Here is a 20,191-nt window from a genome sequence, read left to right as displayed (position 1 = left end):
TGATAGCTAACTAGCAGCCAGGCAAGTTCTTTCAGCAATATGATGGTGGTATTCCATCCCAGTCAGCAGTTGAGCAGCTGCATTCTGCACCAGCTGCATCTTCCAGGGTAGCACCACAAGTGTTTTGCCAACCATGGTTGGTAAAAAGCACTCCTGGCCACTAAGGTCCCCATGGCCTCTAGCAACAGATGGATCCAGGAGCACTCTAGACTATGAATCTGACCCTTCCAAAGCAGGCAGTTGACCAATTATCCAGACTCTGGAATCACCCAGCCACAGTGCCATGATGGCCAGGATTCAGAGTCAGTTTATCAGCTCTCATCTAGTTCACTACCAAGCCCGGGCCACCAGTTCAGGGCTTGCAAGCCCTCTTCGGATTCAGATGTTGCACAGAAATATTCTATTGGCTACAACTTTTTTCAAGCCTAAATTCAGCAACTAGGGAAGGCCTCCACAGGTGCAACCATTGACGATCCCTTCATTAGGGACAATAAGACCTAATCAGCTACTTATTATTTATCTCACCAGTGGCCATGATTTTTGACAAATAAAGCTTGTCAAGTCAATAGAACAATTCCTTATGTAGCGAGGGTTCCATGACCTAGTCTGGGGGCACATGATATAATGAAAACTAAACTGGTCAAACCTCCATGTGTGTTGCCTTGTGCGCCATGGAAGAAAGATAGAATACAGTGGTACCTCGGGTTACATATGCTTCAGGTTACATACGCTTCAGGTTACAGACTCCGCTAACCCAGAAATGTTACCTCGGGTTAAGAACTTTGCTTCAGGATGAGAACACAAATTGTGCTACGGTGGCAGCAGGAGGCCCCATTATCTAAAGTGGTGCTTCAGGTTAAGAACAGTTTCAGGTTAAGAACGGACCTCTGGAAAAAATTAAGTACGTAACCAGAGGTACCACTGTATAAATAAATGCAGGCTTTTGAAGAGAGACTTCACAAATCAGTGTCCAGGCATTTCAGTTTTATATCCAATTAAAAACTGCAAACTGTTGTCTACCTCCTGTTTTTCTTAGCAGCTGTTGTACAGAAATCAGACTTAACTTCATCACCTTCAAAGCAAGTTTGTGAAGAATCTTCCTGCTGTGCTGCCTTTCAGCTGTGCTGTGACTTTGCCTCCAGCCTACCAAGCTGGTGAGGCAGGCAGAAGTCAGACTCTGCTGTCTCAGTCCAGAGGTGGCTCCTAAAGCCTGTGCCACTTCTGCTGCTCACCTGTAGTTCATCCATTCTGTTTTTAATCCTCATTTTTCTGCACAAAAACCCGAGATTCAGGACAGGCATAGGCGGATTCCCTCACACTAAGTTTCATGACTGATTGTTTGCACTGCATTCCATTTCAGGACACCAAATCACCTATTTTCCTGTTTTTCTTCTGATTTTAGCATGCACGTTTATTTATTACATGGAACATCTTTCCTCTAGGTATTGTGCAAACAGAAAGAGCGTACAGCCCCGACAAATGCAAAGAAATGTTATTTGCATTTGAAATGCAAAGCTCTTATGACATCAGTAATAACGCTTTTTATTTCTTTACTTCGCAGTATAACAAACACCTCTTTGTGCACATTGGGCATGCCAACCATTCTTACAGCGATCCGTTGCTGGAATCGGTAGACATTCGCCAGATTTATGACAAATTCCCTGAAAAGAAGGGCGGCTTGAAGGAGCTGTTTGGAAAAGGACCTCAGAATGCCTTCTTCCTCGTAAAATTTTGGGTGAGATATTCAAAATACTCTGCTGTTGTTGTTTTCCTAAATGTTCTACTATCTTTCTCATGGTGTGAAGAAGGCGGATAGAGAAAAGTTCCCCTTCCTCTCTCATTGCACTAGAACAGGCATAGGCAAACTCGGCCCTCCAGATGTTTTTTGGGACTACAACTCCCATCATCCCTGACCACTGGTCCTGTTAGCTAGGGATGATGGGAGTTGTAGTCCCAAAACATCTGGAGGGCCGAGTTTGCCTATGCCTGCACTAGAACGTGGGGACATCCTACGAAGATGAATATTGAAAGATGACGGAGACACAAAAGAAATCACATAGTTAAACTATGGAATTCAGGAGGCAGTGATAGCCTTGGATGGTTTTAAAAGAGGAGTACGCAAATTCATGGAGGGCAGGGCTATCAGTGGCTGCTAACCTTGGTGACTACGTTCTGCATCCGTTCTTGAAGGCAGCATGCTTCTGAATACCATTTTTTAGAGACTGCAGAAAAGGGGGAGTGCTGTGGTGCTCAGGTCCCGCTTGCAGGTTCCTTATAGGCATCTGGATGGCCACTGTGAGAACAGGATGCTGGACTAGGTGGGCCTGATCCAGCCATGCTCTTCTTATGTTCTAATGTACTTTCTTGGCTGGTGTAGGAAAAGTGGGTGGAGGGACAGTTCAAAATGCTAGAACTTCGGGTCATCCAATATAATTGACAGCATTTGATTCAGTACAGACAGAGGGGAAAAGATGAAATTAATGTATTTTTCTGCCCAATATGTGCTGAAGGGCCCTAACTAAAATGTCTGTAAAGGAAAATTAGACAAATGCATGGAGGTTTAGTCCATCAATGGTTATTAGCCCCTGATGGCTACAAAGAACTGCCTTGGATTTCAGCCAGTCGGGGTTGTCTTAAAGCTGTTTCTTACCAAATACAATTTCAATAATGGCAGAGGTCAGCAGTTATCCCACCAGATTTACAAATCTATGCTCCCATTCATTTATACTTTTAGATCAACCTTCATCCCATAGGAACCTCAGGTGGTGAACCCAGTACAGTAGAATAAAAGTAAAGGGAAAACAAAGTTAAAACTTAACATTGCTTCAATAAAACAGTTCAGCAGTGTGTCAAAATAGTATTATACAATTCCAGTGTCTCTGTACTTTAACCAGTCATCACAATCAAAACTATTTGAAGTATTCAGTGCTGCCACTAATTTTGAACAGCCGCTTGATTTAATAAATTTATTTTCAGTCCTGACAGTTCTTACAGCAAAACAGATAACTGTTGTCGTAGTAGTGTCATGGTTCCGATCAGCCACTGAGTAATCTAGTTTGTCTTTTTAAGTAATGCCAAAATCTTATTCAAAACCCAAGGCAGAATATTTATTCAGAACTGTAGCGTGACAGGTTTTCAATCTTGCCAGCCCTGCAAAGGCATGCGTAATTTACAGCTAATTTTAGCATGTTAGCACAACATTTTTAAAACTGATCCAGTTTACCAAGAGCAGGCTTCCTTTACTGCTTGTCAACATGATGCTCACTCTACAACTGGTACTGAAACAATTTGCAAACTGTCACCTGCCATCTAGTGGAACAGGTTAGCAATGCTGACTGCACCATCAAGACATCCCTGCATGTAAGAATCCCTGATGTCACAAAAATGCTGCTGTTAATGACTGTTGTGTAGCCAGTGCTTTTTGTAAAGTCAAACTGAGGGCTGCCATCACACATACATTTAAGTAGGCTGCATGTTGTGTGCCCCATTGCCCTGGAAGATAACATTTCTAAGGGAGGGAAAGTAAATTTTTTTAAAAAGCCTCATTAATATACATTTTTTTGAGAGCTCCCACCAAAGAATGCCTGATCCACAAACAGATAATGGATGGTCATAAAAGGACTGTTGACACATGCAGCAAGTTAGGACCTTGAAGGTATGGTAAAACGACACAGTTTAGGTCTGTCTGCCCAGACTCTTCTCCCGTGGTATGCATTTGCCTTAACATCCTAGAGCCATTCCATACGCTATAATTACCATGTGAAAAGGAACCCCATTCTTGCTGTTTAGAACTATGAAGGGTCCCTTCCTATAGCCCCTAAGGTGAAGGGGCTTAAGTACTTCTTCATCTTGTGCCTTTCTCTGTGCTGAGTCATAATTACAGGGGTGGAGGAACTGCTGTCTAGGCTTTTTCCATTGGTTCTCTCCCTCTCCTAATTTTTCCCGGTGGTTGAGAGCAGAAAGCAGGGAATATTAGCTGCCACCAAGTGCTTCAAGCCTTTCCAATGTTCCTTGCCGGCAGAGAGTGAGCCTTCCGAGATCTGAAGAGGCAAAGCTAAGTGCAACATGTAGTAAAGTTTGTAACCCAGAAAAATATGCAAGAAGACATCGTTTTCCCTTCTTACCTATATTTGTTCCATGCAGCAGCGCTCCTGTTCTGCTGCAGTTCAACTTCCATCAAAAACTGTTGTCCTTCTCACCGTCTGCTATTGTGGAACTTACATAATTTACGTAAATTATGTCACAGTACCTTGTTCCAGCCTATTCATTTCAATGTAAATGAAATTCAATGCAAATTGTGGTAGGGACATGTAATCAATTAAATGTAGTTTGTAGTAAGAAGGCAACAGCGAATACCGATTGTATTCACTGGGTTGATTTATGGCCTGGGCATGAAATGAATAAATGAACATCAGAAAACTTCCGCTTCCATTTTCTCTGACAGCCCTAAACTGTGATGCAAGCAACCACTTGCCTCTTACTCCAGATTTGAAGGAAAGGATTGGACACATAGACATATTTTTGCCCTATTTATATATTACATCAAACTCAAGAAAGCAGCTGGAGAAGGTGGCTATAACCCTGTAGCTCTGTGGTGTAACCATGTACACAGTTTGCTGCAAGTGTTGAATAGGCATGTCTCCATCTACCATACCATTTTTTTCATGAGGTGTCCTTTCATAGTTGTGACCCCGTGGCAGAAGTCTTGTTTATATCTTGGCCTTTTAAGCTGAGATGAGTACATCTGAACCCTACTACAGAGTATTTCCCAGCATGTGCCAGGCTCAATGTTTATATCAACAAATGTATCATTAACTATACATTCTCATATTTTGTGTACTATTTATCTGTGCGGTATCTTGGCACAGTTTTCTAACTAAACCTGTTAGCATGAGATATTATGGATGATTTCATATCAGGTGAAATGAAAGATTGAGATATTTTATAAGAGCATACTCTGAGCTGGCTCAGCCCAGTGCATAACCTCCTTTTGAAAGGATTGATTACTTTTATAAACGCATTTGCATGTCAACCCGCAAGTAAGTCCCAGTGAAGACAATGAGCCTTGTTTTCTGACTAAACATGTTTAGAATTGCAATATTGCTTTATAATGAAAACCTATTTGTGCGTCTGAACACCGTTGCAAAATGGAGAGCAAAACTCTCATTCTAAGAAGTGTGGGTGATATTAATAAGTGCATTTTAATGAATACCTATCATTTTAGAAATCTGCAATGCAAACAAGCAGTTCTAGAAAATAATGTGTATTGTAATTAGTGGACTTTTTAAAAAAAAGATGCTTTGAAGTCCAAAGCATTTTTGAAATTCAAATGTGGAGTGGAAATAAAGGAATCTGCACAATAAAAGGGCATTAAATCATGTCCAAAAATCTCTCTCATTTTATAGATGTAAATATATGCCATAATTAGTGGCAAAGTAACATGAGTTGGATGGTTAGGTTTGTTCCTATTCTTATCATGTAAAATAGCTGTGACCTGAAAAATATAATGCTGTTCCTTTGTCAGGCACTGTTAACAAATAATGAATTCAGTGTGGTTAGTGTTCAGAAAGAGCTCAGCCACATGGTCTCCTCCCACGTCCCTCATGTGTGTCTGCTGCCGTCTTTAGAGGCATGTTGATTCTTTGTCTCCTTCATTCACAAAAAAGCTATTGTAATGTGTGTCCCTCCCCCCCCCTTTCTTAGATGTGATTTTTATTGCATAACGGAATGAGACTTGGCAAGCGAGTTGCCGGAGAGAGATGAGGTCAGCTGTGTGGACTGACCATCTTTAGCCAGCGTTTCAGACACATTTGAAACAAAACTGAGATGGAAGAAACCACTCCTGCTGCTTTCGCCCCCTCTGTTGCCTCAGAGAGGACCGTTGCTGCACGGCGAGCTTTATGGCACTCATGCAAAGCTCTTCACAAGCCATTGCCTGCCCGCCTGCAACTTGGTGCAAGTGTGCTGGTTCCCCTGAATGAGTCAGAGAGCAGCTGGGAAGTAGAGTAGCTTGGCCTGGTCATCAAAAGCCCAGCCATGTGGCAGACCTGGAAGCGTTTCCAAAGCTGCAGCACACAACTGGCAGCAAAGTGTGCCAAAGATCCAGATGATGCAGTTGTGTGTGTGTGTGAATTGCTTCACAATTTGGAATCTCTGCTCTTTGAGCCCTGCTCATTGAAAAGGAGGGGAAGTCTAATACGCTCATATGACTGACGCCTCACGGCGTTTCCACTGTAATTGAAGCCTCTGTTCTGTTTAACAAGTGACCTCTCCATGTTCAATTTTAACTACTGAATATTTGTGTTTTCATTATGCTGCTCCCTTGGGAAACCCCCTCTTTTGGTCGAAAAGGGCTTTGTAATCTTTCTGCATTTGCTGCTTTTCTGTTGTTTTGAAGACTCTATTTAGGCAAGACTATTGTGACACATGCAGGCTGCCTCCTCGTTTCCCCGAAGACCAAGAACACTTACCCATGTGGAGTGTTTTTCTTGTCTTCAGCCAGCTCAGTTTTGGGGCATGTTGTGGGGTTCTTTTTGATGCATCGTGTCCAATAGTTGAGGGTCTTGATATGCAAAACTTGCAGAGCTCCATGCCAACAAGTTATAGTATATTGATAGATGAATGCATTATATACTGTAATCAACAGACAGTAATAATAACAATTTATAACAATTTATTATTTGTACTCCGCCCATCTGACTGGGTTGCCCCAGCCTCTCTGGGCGGCTTTCAACATATATAAAAACATGATAAAACCTTAAACCTTAAAAGGTTCCCTATATAGCCTTCAGATGTCTTCTAAATCTCATCTCCTTGACATCTGATGGGAGGGTGTTCCACAAGGAGGGCGCTACTACTAAGAAGGCCCTCTGCCTGGTTCCCTATAGCTTCACTTCTCACAGGGAGAAAATGGCCAGAAGGCCCTCAGTGCTGGATCTAAGTGACCGGGCTGGATGATGGAGGTGGAGCCACTCCTTCTGCTGCAAATTTTAGGCACAGAGAATAATTTTTGCACCTGCTTTTTAGTCTCAGTATGCAAAGGCACCATTCAGACATGCATTACAGAAGCATTCATCCTTCACTTGAAGAGCGTATTTCCAGCCAAATATGGGGCTGGAGAATATATGTCGCTAATCGTTTTGGGTTGTAGTGGTGGGTTATTTTTATGGACCTCGGTTATTTGACTATGTGGCTGGGTTAGCTATCCAAATCCAATTCCAGTCTGATCTTCAGGGTCTAAGCCGAGAAATCCTTATTCTTTCCATGGAACTGCTGTATCTTTATATTTTTAATTCCTTGGGTTAGTCCATGGGCTGTCAAAAGCTTTTACGATTTGGAAGCGCAGAACCCAAGCCTAAGAGAAATAGCGCAGCTGTTGTCCTTGGCAATGAGAATTGTTTCAGGGCACTCCCTTGAAATTTGCCTGGGGCTGCAGGTGTGTTATCTGCATCCCAGTCCCATCTTGCAAAGCTGCTGTGCAAAATCTGCTGGCAACTCTTTTGCAGCTGCAGGAAATATCAATGCCATTTGCTCTTTTGTGCTCTTAAGTCTGCTTTTGATGGGGATTGCTAAAGCAGATCAATTTTTATTTCAAATGACATTCATAATAAATACTTTCTCCTTTTTTTGCAATAATGTCAGTAGTTGAGGAAGCATCTGTTGTTTTTTTCCTGCAGGCGGACTTAAACTGCAACATCCAAGATGATACAGGAGCATTCTATGGTGTAACTAGTCAGTATGAGAGCTCAGAAAACATGACAATCACCTGTTCCACCAAAGTCTGCTCGTTCGGGAAGCAAGTGGTAGAAAAAGTAGAGGTATGGTTTTCAAACTTGCTGCTTGCCTGTTTGCTGCCAGGTTTTCTCTAGAAGTGTTTTTTCCCTCTCCAAGCTGTCCTTGGTTTAAATCACTGAGCTTACAGCAGAGTAAGCCAATTTGGGGGACACCCAGATGTTGTCACTACATATTGGGGGGGCCCATACCGGGGAGGGTGGAGCCAACTAGGCTGGCGGGGGGCGGGCGCGGCCGGTGCAGAGAAAGCCGGAGCGGCGACTGCGCTTTGAACCCGCTGTCAGTCAGCCGGTGCTGAAAGGCAGACTTTCTCCCTCGGCTCGTCGTTTGCCCGGCCGCCCGTGCGGGATCCCACCGGGGAGGCGGAGTGCTGAATGCCGTTACAGTTTTATTTTGGGCGCCTCCGGTCTCCTCCTCCTGCTTTTCCCGTGCTCCATCCCCTTGGCGACTTCGCGCTTCCAGCAGAGAAGCTGCGCGCAGCTCCGGGCGGCGGATGGGAAGACCTCCTCGCGGGTTTTTCACACCTGGAGAGCGCCGGTTCGGAGCGGGTCGCAGTCTCCGCTGTTGCCGGCCGAGCAGGAGCGCCGAAGAACCAAGAGTGGGCGGGGACGAAGGGAGACGAAGCCGGGAAGTGACGGAGGCGACAGAAGGTAGCGGCGCGCGTCACCTTCTATCTGAGGCGCGTGGAAGCGGAATGAAGCGGCTGGCAGAGAATCGCCGGGGGGGGGGCGTAATGAGGCCGAACTAATAATTTTCTTAAATTATTGGGGGGCGGAGCCCCCCCAAACGAATTTTTGAGGGGGCTCGGGCCCCCTCAGGCCCCATGGAGTCGGCGCCTATGTGGATCTCTACATAATTTTGTACTATGGGCTGAATAGAATAGACTCCTTACAACCCAGTTTTGATTTACCTATCCATTTGGAAGAGGGGAAAGAGACTCCTCTAGGAGGGCACATGCAAAGCCATGAATCTCTCTGGTAGCTCTGGTAATCTGAAGGGCATCTTGCATGCCGTGCAGTAGCACCCTATATTTACCCTTATACATGTATATTGTGCATGTGTTTATGTGTATACTTGCATACATGCATGTGCACACATGTTTCCCTGAAGTGGGATTTTAGTGCAGGGGTTACATTTCAGTTGGAAAGATCCACCATTCTTCTGTTCCTGCTCACAAATGATCCATAATGAATCAGTGCACACATGCACACAAACCTTGAATTAAGTGGTGGCCCTGACCAAAAGTTCCTGGAGTTGCAAAGTACCAAAAAGAGTTCCATGTGAGATTTATTCTGTGAGCCTGAGAATGCTCAACACATTGAATAGAGAATATTAATAGTACATTCAAAACATTTCCCAACTCAACAGAGAAAACAGGAAAGCCCCTGTAACATGGATTTTAATTGTTCCTTCAAGCCCTATTTTATATCAGAGCCACAATATTAAGGCAGCCTTTAAGGTTATTTTATAAGCAATACATTATTTCCTCATGTTCCTTTTATGAGAAACCGATATTTTAGCTACATGGTATGTTTAATTTAGTTGAAATAAAATTTCATTTTAATAGCCTAAGGTGTCTTTATTTTACACAGTGGCTCACATTTAAAAATAAAAAAGAGCTTTTCATTCATTGACAGTTCTGTTCTGTTCTCTTTTGCCTTTTGTCCTTAGACTGAATACGCACGGTTTGAGAATGGCCGGTTTGTGTTTAGAATAAACCGCTCTCCAATGTGTGAATATATGATCAATTTCATCCACAAGCTCAAGCATTTACCAGAAAAATATATGATGAACAGCGTGTTGGAAAACTTTACAATTTTATTGGTAACGTTTCTCTCTTTCACTTTTTCTGGCGGTTTTCTGCAGTTCTTTGGGAGCAGGCAGATTTTTATTTGGTTCCTTTTGCAAGGATTAGAAATTCCATGCCCTTGAGTTAAGTACAATGTTACTGCCAAATGTAGGTTCTGTGCTTTAATCTTGGCTTGCAGAAACTCCAGTCTTGCTACTAAATCTACACAGCGGTCCAAACACCCTGTGCTAGGCAGCTTTATGAGTTACTGATCCAATATAGGAGGCAGCCATGGAGATGTGGCTTTTCTGTGGCAAATCCACCAGAGACAATTTATAAACTGGACCTCTGTGGTGGAGAACTGGATGCATTTATCTAGTTGGCCACTCATTAGCCTCTTTGCCTTGACCCTGGACCTAGAACCCAGCGGGGAAAGGAGGCTGAAATCTAGCTGTAGTAAATAATATTTCTACTTCTAGAATTCACCCACTGCTCATTTAGCAATAGAGTTTGCAGTAACAGGGGGGCAGTACTCTTTTCCTTGGCCTGGGTGTGTTTTGGGCCTGGTGTCCGCATTGGCTGTCCCACCATAACTGTGATTGGAGACATGGAAGTCGTGGTAAATTCACTTCCTAGTTGATTCAGAGCGCCAAGAAAATAGTTCTTCTCTGGGACACCTGGTAGTTTACTTTGTGAAACAACTCGTTTCAAGCTATGTTCAATGTTAATCACCTGTTTTGAATGGATCTATCACAGTAGCTTTTGAATACCCTAAGAACATTTTGGGCTCTGGAAAACTGACCTGCATAGGATCCCTCTTTATTGTTTGTCCCACCCCTCTCACCTTTATATTTCCTTCTTTTCATCCTCCCTCCTCTCTCCTAGCTTCTGATTTCCTACCCAGTACCCTTCTTCCAAGCCCTTAAAGATTGGGTTACGCAGCTCCGATTGAACAACGGCAAAGCTCCATCGTAGCCTTGTCTTCTTTTTCTTGCTTGGCCTTAAATTCAGGGATAAGTGGAACAGAACATTTTGGCTCACGGTGGCTTTTTGCTTCTAGATCGGTTCTGCTCTTATCAATGTACTGCTGTGCAGTTTTGCACATTCTCTAAGAGGAGAAAGGAGATTCCTGCAAACTGTTCCTTTAAAATCTTAGCAGCTTGGTTTTCCCGGGAAGTATTCCAAAAATATGCCTCTGGAAACTTCCCAAAAAGCAGATCCTGCCTTGCCAGATTCCAGAAACTGTGTCAGAAATATGGAACTGCAGAACCTAGGTCAGAATCCAGTTGAGATGGTTTCCATTAGAAGTCCTACTCAATATGTTGTAGACTACATAGTGCTGGAGATAAGGGAGATAGGATTATGCACTCTAGTAAAATATGGTTTAATAATAATAATAATAATAATAATAATAATAATAATAATAATGTCTATCTCTCATACCTGCAGAGTACTCTTTAATGTCTATATGCATTGAGTCAAAAGTCAGCATTAGAGAGGCATTAACCAAGAAACCTTGACAGATGAGAGGTGTATGTCTCTTCAGATATGAGAGTGAAATTGTGTGTGTGTGTGTGTGTATCTCCAGTGATTACAATTACATATTTTGCTTTTGTTCCTGTGTTCGCAAATGACCCAGTTTCTAATGTTTTGTCTTTTTTTCCTTTTCTTTATATGTATAAAAACACAAACAGGTTGTAACGAACAGGGACACGCAAGAAACCCTACTTTGCATGGCTTGTGTATTTGAAGTTTCAAACAGCGAACATGGTGCACAGCATCACATCTACAGGCTTGTAAAGGACTGAACAGTTATTTATAGACATGTTTTGTTTAACTCCTTATCAAAACACAGACTGTCAACCTCAACACTAAGTGGCAGTTCCTCTGGCTGAGCTTTCCCCTACATTTTTCTAAACCTCATTTTAGTGTGTCAATATATATTGTAGCTGTGAAATTCTGGTACAGTTGTACAAATTCTTTCTAAAACAAAGTGTTCTTCAAATTTATATATTAAAAAAACCACCGTTCCTTGGGAAGACTATATTTAAGAATTTCAAGGCCTTTGTGGAAGTTTTAATTTTGTTGTTGTTGTTGTGTTAGAAAAATATAAGACAGAGCGTTTGCCATGGGAAAACTTAACAGCAATTATAAGAGTTTATGAGGTGTTTTGTCTAAATTAATTTTTAAAAACCCTGTTTTTAAGATGCTAGTGAAATTGAAATGAATTTTAACTATAAGCATAAATTAGCACACAAATTCTTCTTAGAATTATCTTCATAACTGATTACTGTGGACGATACAAACGAATGTAATTCACTAAATTATTTTATAACTGCAACTCAATTTCTGTTTGAAGCCAAATGACAAACATAGCCTTAAAAATGCCTGATGGGAGCAGACAGGTCCTAAAAGTAGGCAAAAAATATTATTATTCTTCCCTCTGTATTAAAACTAACCTTCTAACCCATTTAACTTTTCAAGCAGGTATTGCAAAGCGAGAAGACTTCCTCCCTTTTACTAATTATATCTAGTGCATTAAAAAGGTATAAAGTATTGTACTAATAAGGACATTTGTTTATTTAAAAGATGACTCGTTTTGCAATAACTAGGTAAATACTGAAAAATTAGACTTATGGTGTCTTTTGTGTGTGGTTATATATTATATGAACTTTTTGTTTTTGTTTTTCCTAATGAGTCTATAAATTGCAACACCAAAATTAGTGATAAGCAAATGTAAAGGGAGGGTGGAATTAAAGTGACTGTTGAATTACAATTAAACTGTCAGCGGAAAACCACAAAAAGCACTGTGGTTGAGATGATAATAGATATACAATCAAAAGGTTCATCTGTTTTTAATGTCTTTAAAATGCTAGAAAATCACAGGCTTCGCCAAACAAAAAAGACACAATTATTACTTTATGAGCCCCATTGAAATCTCCTTCTCTTTCAGCTTGCCTGAAAATGCAAAAACAGGAGGGTTGTCAAGCCACTTGACAGACCACAAAGTGCAGTACTTTGGGGGGTTAGAAGAGAGGTGACAATCCTCATATAAACATGGAATGGGAGCGTGTACAAAATGGTTCCCATGAGCAACAACAACAAGAGGTGATTCCATACCCATGCACTTCATACCAGTGAGTACTGTCACCCAAAAAAGGCCTGACAATGTATGTGGCTTGCAGATCACAAGTTGTTCACTCAATAAGGTGAAAACTCTGATAGTTAATGGCCTCAAACCATGAAGCGTATGAATTTACACTGGATCGTATTATCAATTCCTACAATCCATTTTCAGACTTCCTAGACATGGTGCATCCCACATCCCCTCCATCACTGTAGAAACATTTGGTGCTCATAAGAACAAGTGAGGAAGAGCTTTTTTCAAAGACGTATAAATCTATTATCACCACACGAGGTTTGATTCCCCTTCAGAGGCAGCTTTTGTAAATATATATTATTGCCCGACGTGATGAAAGGCTGAAAAAGTGTCTTGGAACTGGTTTATGTTATTAGTAAATGTTAACCTATAATACAGGGCGGGCAAACATCAGACTTGTTGGATCTACTTTTTTACCACAACCCCAAAATCTATCAGTCAGAGCCTAGTAAAAAATAAATCAATATATCATAGTTAGACTGAAGGAACATGGTGCATCTGAGCACATTTTGAGTTTGGAGATTTGGCTTCAGTTGTAGAACTAAACTGAACATACAGTTCTTTCACACAAAAGTCTACTTTTAGTTAGCTGCCTTCATTTCAGCAGCCGAATTTAGATAGAAGAGAGTTGTGTTAGGTAGTGAGAAACTGCAAATCACCCAGAAATCTATCACTACGTGGGGTTTGTATAGTTTGATGAGCTAGGAACACAACAACTTTGCTACAGTTTCCATTCAAGGATTTGCCTCTCTCCACCTACTGCCTACAGCAGGGGTCAGCAACCTTTTTCAGCCGTGGGCCGGTCCACTGTCCATCAGACCATGTGGTGGGCCAGACTATCTTTTTTTGGGGGGGGGGGATGAACGAATTCCAATGCCCCACAAATAACCCAGAGATGCATTTTAAATAAAAGGACACATTCTACTCATGTAAAAACACGCTGATTCCAGGACCGCCCATGGGCCGGATTGAGAAGGCGATTGGGCTGCATCCGGCCTCTGGGCCTTAGGTTGCCTACCCCTGGCCTACAGCCACTTATGAGAAGCTGTATAGCCCACAGGGTGATGAAATGAACTATGGAGAACGTCTTTCTTTACATTAAGGCACTAGGTCAGTAGCTGTTGCACTTTGAAATGCAGCTTCGTGCATACTTAAGAAACATATTCAGTGTGCTGCTTAGAATAATTGTTACTTCAGAAAGCAAACTTCTTTATGCCTGCATAAAACCTTTCACCCTGTTAGAATCCAACATGGGGGCAGGAAATGCTCAAGGTATAAATAGCTTGGAGATTTGCCCTATTCAATTGTCAGAGGAGCTACTCAACTTCTGGAACACTGCAAAACTGTAACACGTTGCATGCAGTCTTCCATTCATGACTCCTATTCAGCCCTTCTCATGGCATGCTGCAGTCAGTCCAGTACTGTATAGCCTCTAGGCTCTGCAAGCTGCACGCCTTTTGTCCTACAGACATTAAAGCAGATGAACCTCTCAGTCATTTTAACTCTGTGAACTGTAAAATCAGATGCTTATATGGCTGTAACTCTTCATCAGTTTTTAACACTAACGGAGAATTAGCACTGCATCTTACTCATCTAAAGTAGCCCTTTATTTTGAAGCACTTGGTGTTACAAGTCTAAAACTACTTTTTTTAAAAAAAAATGTTACCTTTTACGAGGCTTTTGGTTTTGATGGATTTGTTTTTTTAAAAGAAGTTGGACATTTTTAGAATAAACATGCATCTCAAAGCAACCCCTTGAGGTGTGTGGAAGAGCAGTCAGTTTGCAAACCAGGTACACTTCTCTCTTTTGCGTTAATGCAGTCTGGGACACGATGTATGTAATAACTCTGCTGTTTGAAGAGTCACAATGTTTCTTGCATCTCCACTTTTGTAAAACCTTCCCGGGAGCTGTTTGCCTTGCCTTTACCTTTACGTTGGGTGTAAACCCCCTGTGCATGTTTCTTCTGGAAAGCCTTAAGTCTGTCAGATGTTTATGTGGGTTGTGTAGTCCAAAAGGCTGCCTGTAAACTGTGAGCTCTTTTGTAAGCTGGAAGCATCTCCCTTGTTAACTGTTACTTTGTCGTAGGAACTTCTTAATTCCGAGCTGCCAAAGCATTACAATATGCAGTGCCTTAGTGCTATAGTAGAAGTACCTTTTAGCTTATCATGCCAATCTTATGTAGTAAATTAATTGGTTTACTTAAATAAAGGAAAAAGGAAAAAAATATCTCCCGAAGAGAAGCCTTTTGGCTACTTGGCCCTAAAACACCGTCCTATATAAGTCACCCCGTCACTACATAGTTGGAATATCGATACCAAAATGAAACCTTTTAACAGCGCTAGAATTTTCTGCAAAAAGTGAATTGTATGAATAATAATGCTGCCTTCTTAAATTCTCATGACCAAATACTTAAACCTTTGTGACTCTCTGCACTCTCGCATGCAAGTGCCTTTGGTTTTGAAATTCCAGCTTAGAAAAGTGCTGCCATAATAAATGACAATTTGTAGAGACCAAAAATATTTAGAGATCACCATAATGCCTTTGGTTTATTGGAAACAGTCAAAACTAACAGGCCTCCATTCTCAAAAGAGTACTTTTTATAGTAGCGTGCTTTTTGCAAATCACAAGAGTGCATCATGCTGGAAAAACTATTCTCTATGTTATTCAACCGTTTGTGATTGTTTATGCAGCATTGCTGGCTGGCAAGGATAGGAAAGCAGTCAGTATTTCACCCTTTGCCATGTCCCTCTCCATCCAGTCTTGCATCTGAGTAACACGAGCCCATATAAATAGCAGAAGTTCAGGCAAAGGACAAATTTGACTTTATCATCATCATCATCATCACCATCATCATTATAGTAGTTCTAAATCTGTGAAGATGGTTTTCTTCTTTAAATTTGCACTTGTTTTGTTTACAAAGTTGAGCAGTTGGATGCCTAAAATTGAAAATGAAAGTGTAGAAAAAAATGAAACAGTCCAGTTGACCTGTGCTTTTTAGCACCAAATTGTTAGGAATAAATGTCCTCGGGGAGACCCTTGAACAGCACCATTTCCTATTTCATTGTAGGAAAGAGTGCCGTTTTAATACCACCCATGCATTTGGGCAATACCATGTTTTTCGAGAGACATCAACAGCACTGACATTGGTTCAGAGGGATACAACATAATTAATAATCACTGAGAACTAATAGCAGTAAAACCAAAAGCTTGGCAGAGGAGATTTGTAGCTGTGAATACACTTTTGTTTTTAATAGACAAAAAAAATCAAATAATTTTTATTTAAAATTAGTATGTGGCACACAAAGTGGTAAATATATGTAGTTATACCCCTCCCTTTTTCTTAAATTTGTATATGTTCACTTTCTTCTGACATCTTCATCTAGTAAGGATTGCTTGGCTTCAGAAGTACACGGGCCCCAGTCACACTTAGCACTAAGCCAAACTTGGCCTTGGCATGAATGAGCAAGTGTCCTGGTGCACAATATGAAAATCCAGCCACTCCTTCACTTCTGCTGCTGCAGCGGTACCAGGAACTAAGCCATCGTTTGGCTTAGCACAACATGTGAACCCAAGCTTGTGGTTTGTCTCCCCGCAAACAACCCAGGAGTGTCACACCAAGAACAAACCTTGCTTACAGTTTGTGTTTTCCTTGAAGCAAGATCATTCATGAGCCCAGGTTCATAGATAAACTGTGGCTTAGCTACTGGTAATGTGGCAGCGGCGTGGCTAGGGAGGAATAAAGCAGCCATAGTTTTCCTACTGTGCACCCACATGCTTGCTCATTCATGCCAAGGTGTATTTTGGCTTTGCATTATGTGTAAATGGTGTCCAAATAGATCGAATATTGATCGATTGAATATATCTGCTGCAACAGATATAGGTAAGCAAGTGGCTGGAGTATATTTTATTGCAAATGAATGAATTTATTTATTGTTTGGTGTACAAAATTGGGGGGGAATAATGGTACAATTTGTGGCAGTTGAAACATAGCTTACTTTACAAATGTAATGTTGTTCTTACTTGAATTCTAGAATGATTTTATTTAGGTACCGTACCACTATACTGAATAATTTGCAACTTTGGTAACTATTTTCCCACTTCCTACCCATGCTAGAGTCCGTTCAGGTTGGCAACTGCATTGAATTCAACTTTCCTGTTTTGTCACCTTCAAGTAACAGAGTGAACTATTACACTGAATGGAAGTTGGCTTGCAGAACTTGAAAAGTTGAAATCTTTATACTTTCTTTCCTTGATCTAATTCCTAGGGCATTCTTCCTTCTCTATGGCTCAGTTTGGACATCAAGCCAAACCATGATTAAAGATGCTTAACTATGGTTTAGTGTGGTGTCTACAAGGCATGGCTATGTTAATTCAATCTAGTAGTAAAGCATCATCTAAAACTCTGGTTCAGAGGAGGTTTGTGATTCATATTCTCCACTACCTATGGTTCGGATGTCTGAATTAACAGACCACCATAGGTTGGGCATTGCTCAGCTTCCGGAAGCTGCCGCATTCTGGCAGTGGGCGTGAACTTATGAAGCTGAATGCGCAGAGGTGGGAAATGAAAGCAGACAAGTAGCTCAGAACCATGGTTTGCCTGCCATACTCTAAATGATAGTAAGCCCAAACCATGACTTGGGATGTCTTTGAGAATTTAGTAGAAGTCAGTTACAGAGCAATGCACTAACATTGGCCCACATCGTCAACACAGGTCATGCAACATATGGTTCTTTAGGGACCAATATACGCTCACTGTCTGTGGCTGCTGTTGAGAAGCTCTTCTGTTTGTTTGGCAGTCCATGCAACAGAGACTAACACTCCCTTCCATCTGCCATGTCTGCCGTTCTAAATGCACACCAGGGCAGCACACCCTTGACACTCTCCCCAAGCCCAGTCTACTGTGGGCCCCTACAGTGCATGGTCAAACATTTACTGGGGGCTCTTCAACAGAGGTTGGGTGGCCACCTGCCAGGGAATTTTTTTGCTATGACTCCTGCATTGTGGGAAGTTAGACTGGGTGACCCTCCAGGCTCTTTCCAACTCTGCAATTTTAGGATTTAAATATCGCTCCCTGATCCGTTGATCACTGGTATGGAGAAGGGTTTGAGTTCAGCCACCGTGGGCAGCAAGTAACATGTCAAGTGGTCCTCATTTCAGTCCTTACTCAGGTTGATTTCTCTCTCTCTAAATCTGTTCCTTTTCTTCCTTCTGGCCAGCACCCTGAAAAGAAAGACAGGATAATTTGAAAGAAAAAAGAAATTTGGAAGTCTTGATCTCTAGCTTAGGAAGTTGGTCTGGCAATGAGATACTTTATATATATATATATATATATATAACAAACTAAACACATTTTGTCAGTTAACTCTTTAAGTGCACTCAGTTCACAGAGAGGATATGCCCCCGTTACCTCCTTTCACACAAGTTCTATTTTTGTTCAGCATTTTGTTTCTGTTCTCTTTAGTTCAAATGGGCCTCTGCTTCAGGCTCATGACTGCGGATAAAAAAACAACGATATGTGCCTGAAAAAAGACAAAAGAATTTTATAACAGTTTTTAAAGCCTGAATAGCCTTTAATTCTTTAATATCAGTACGTTTTATGTAAAACAGTTTTCTTTTTGATTTTTTTTTATTTGCCACATGCATTTGTTCACATTTGTAAATGACTTAATGGAATTCTCACTTTGTTTATTTGTGTAATGTGTATAAACTGGGTTTGTGACTTAAGCATATTCATATATGGTCAGTGGTTACTTTAATATTGTACTGCTGCTGGTTATTTTTTTTTTTGGGTGGGGGGGTTGTAGAATCTGCCTTTGGATGACAAAGTACCTCCTGCTTAGACACGGAGGGAAAGCTCTTTTTTAAAAAATAAAAATATATATGAAACTTTTCAAATCTTGTCTTAACATATTTTGAAGTTTTCAAAATGAGTTTCAATCAAACCTTTTGGCAGTACAGTATTCTTGTATTTGTTGTTGTCTGTGTGTAGGTACTGGTACCTTCTTTGTTTTTTAAAAAAATGTTTTAAGTGTTGGCTTTAAAGTGAATTTATCTTTAGTATGATAGTAATATGAAAATTATAGGGTTTGTGTGCAGAGAATTTTTTTATAAAAGTGCTTTGTAAAAAATATGTATTCTAGCTTTCGCGGTACATATGTGTGATAACTTTAATATCCATGACAGTTAAGTGCAATTATTTCATCACTCTAAAAATGCTATTTTTGTGTCGGTTACTGCAGGTGTTCCATGTCTTTGCAAAGTGACACATTTTGATGCCTTCTTGATAAAGTGGTAGATTTTTTTGTAGCTTTCTAGAAACTTTGTATTCATACAGTATCGATTGAAAATAAAGAAAATAAAGTCATTGTTGCATCTGTTTTAATTTGACTAGAAGCCATCAGTTGTGGGAACATTGCCTGGGAACTGAAGGAAAGGACTGTGTCACTTGACAAGACTGAAGTTCTATATTATACCATGTTCCACGACACTGGTGCCGCCACATTGCCAGGCAGTCCTACAACCACAGGGGCTTCAGTAGTTGGGGTGAAAAATCAAATTACTCTTGAGATGCTGAAACTCTTAAAAGAGTTGCCCCTCCTTGAAAGAAGATGTCCAAAGGAGACCAACAGTGCCTTCCATTAATACTCTACATCTTACAAATTGCATTGTCCAGGTGTGCAATTTTTAGCAATATCTCCTTTGAGAGAGAATGCTGGGATATCATTATGACAGGTTTTCTAAAGGGTTGCCTGCTTATTGCAGCAAAAGGAATAAAGAGTCTTGTGGCATTTGGTTATATTATAGTAATAATAATGATAATAATTTATACCCCACCCATCTGGCTGGGTTTCCCCAGCCACTCTGGGTGGCTTTCAATGGAATATTAAAATACAGTAGCCTTCAGGTGTCTTCTAAAAGTCTGGTGGTAGTTTTTCTCTTTGACATCTGGTGGGATGGCATTCCACAGGGCGGGTGCCACTACCGAGAAGGCCCTCTGCCTGGTTCCCTGTAACCTCACAGCGAGGGAACCACCAGAAGGCCCTCACCGCTGGACCTCAGTGTCCAAGCAGAACGATAGGGGTTATGTTTTGTGTAGTCCACAAAAGTTGATGCCACAATAAATTTGTTAGCTTTTAAGGTGTCACAAGTCCTTTTTTTATTATAGTTAGACAGTGGAACGGTCTCCCCCGGAAGGTGGTGGATTCTCCTTCCTTAGGGTTTTTTAAGCAGAGGTTGGATGGCCATCTATCATGGATGCTTGAGTTGAGATTCCTGCATTGCAGGGAGTTGGACTAGATGGTCCCAACTCTACAATTCTATGACTGTATGATTGAATTGACTCCACTTAAATCATGCTGAGGTGATGTTTTGGCTCCATCACTAGGTATCTCTCCCTAGGAGCAAGACTCATCAAACATGGTGAAACTTACTTCTGAGAAAGTATGCATAGG

General features: G+C 41.2%; 1 protein-coding gene across 13 annotated transcripts in view; it reads left to right on the top strand.

Annotated features, from left to right (window-relative positions):
* TEAD1 (TEA domain transcription factor 1) overlaps window positions 1–19,104 on the top strand; it is a 180,730-nt gene extending 161,626 nt beyond the window's left edge. For all 13 annotated transcript variants that reach the window (XM_028730977.2, XM_028731025.2, XM_028730992.2 and 10 more), the window contains 4 exons: window positions 1,562–1,735; window positions 7,677–7,817; window positions 9,463–9,615; window positions 11,275–19,104. In XM_028730977.2, the coding sequence (XP_028586810.1) occupies window positions 1,562–1,735; window positions 7,677–7,817; window positions 9,463–9,615; window positions 11,275–11,388 (582 nt within the window). In that variant the 3' untranslated portion in view covers window positions 11,389–19,104. The remainder of the gene's footprint in view (window positions 1–1,561; window positions 1,736–7,676; window positions 7,818–9,462; window positions 9,616–11,274) is intronic.
* The last annotated feature ends 1,087 nt before the right edge of the window (window positions 19,105–20,191 follow it).

The sequence above is a fragment of the Podarcis muralis genome, chromosome 1 (assembly GCF_964188315.1).
Source record: "Podarcis muralis chromosome 1, rPodMur119.hap1.1, whole genome shotgun sequence".
Taxonomy (NCBI): Eukaryota; Metazoa; Chordata; class Lepidosauria; order Squamata; family Lacertidae; genus Podarcis; species Podarcis muralis.
Note: the sequence above shows the minus strand (reverse complement) of the source record. Positions and strands in the feature narration are given on the sequence as shown.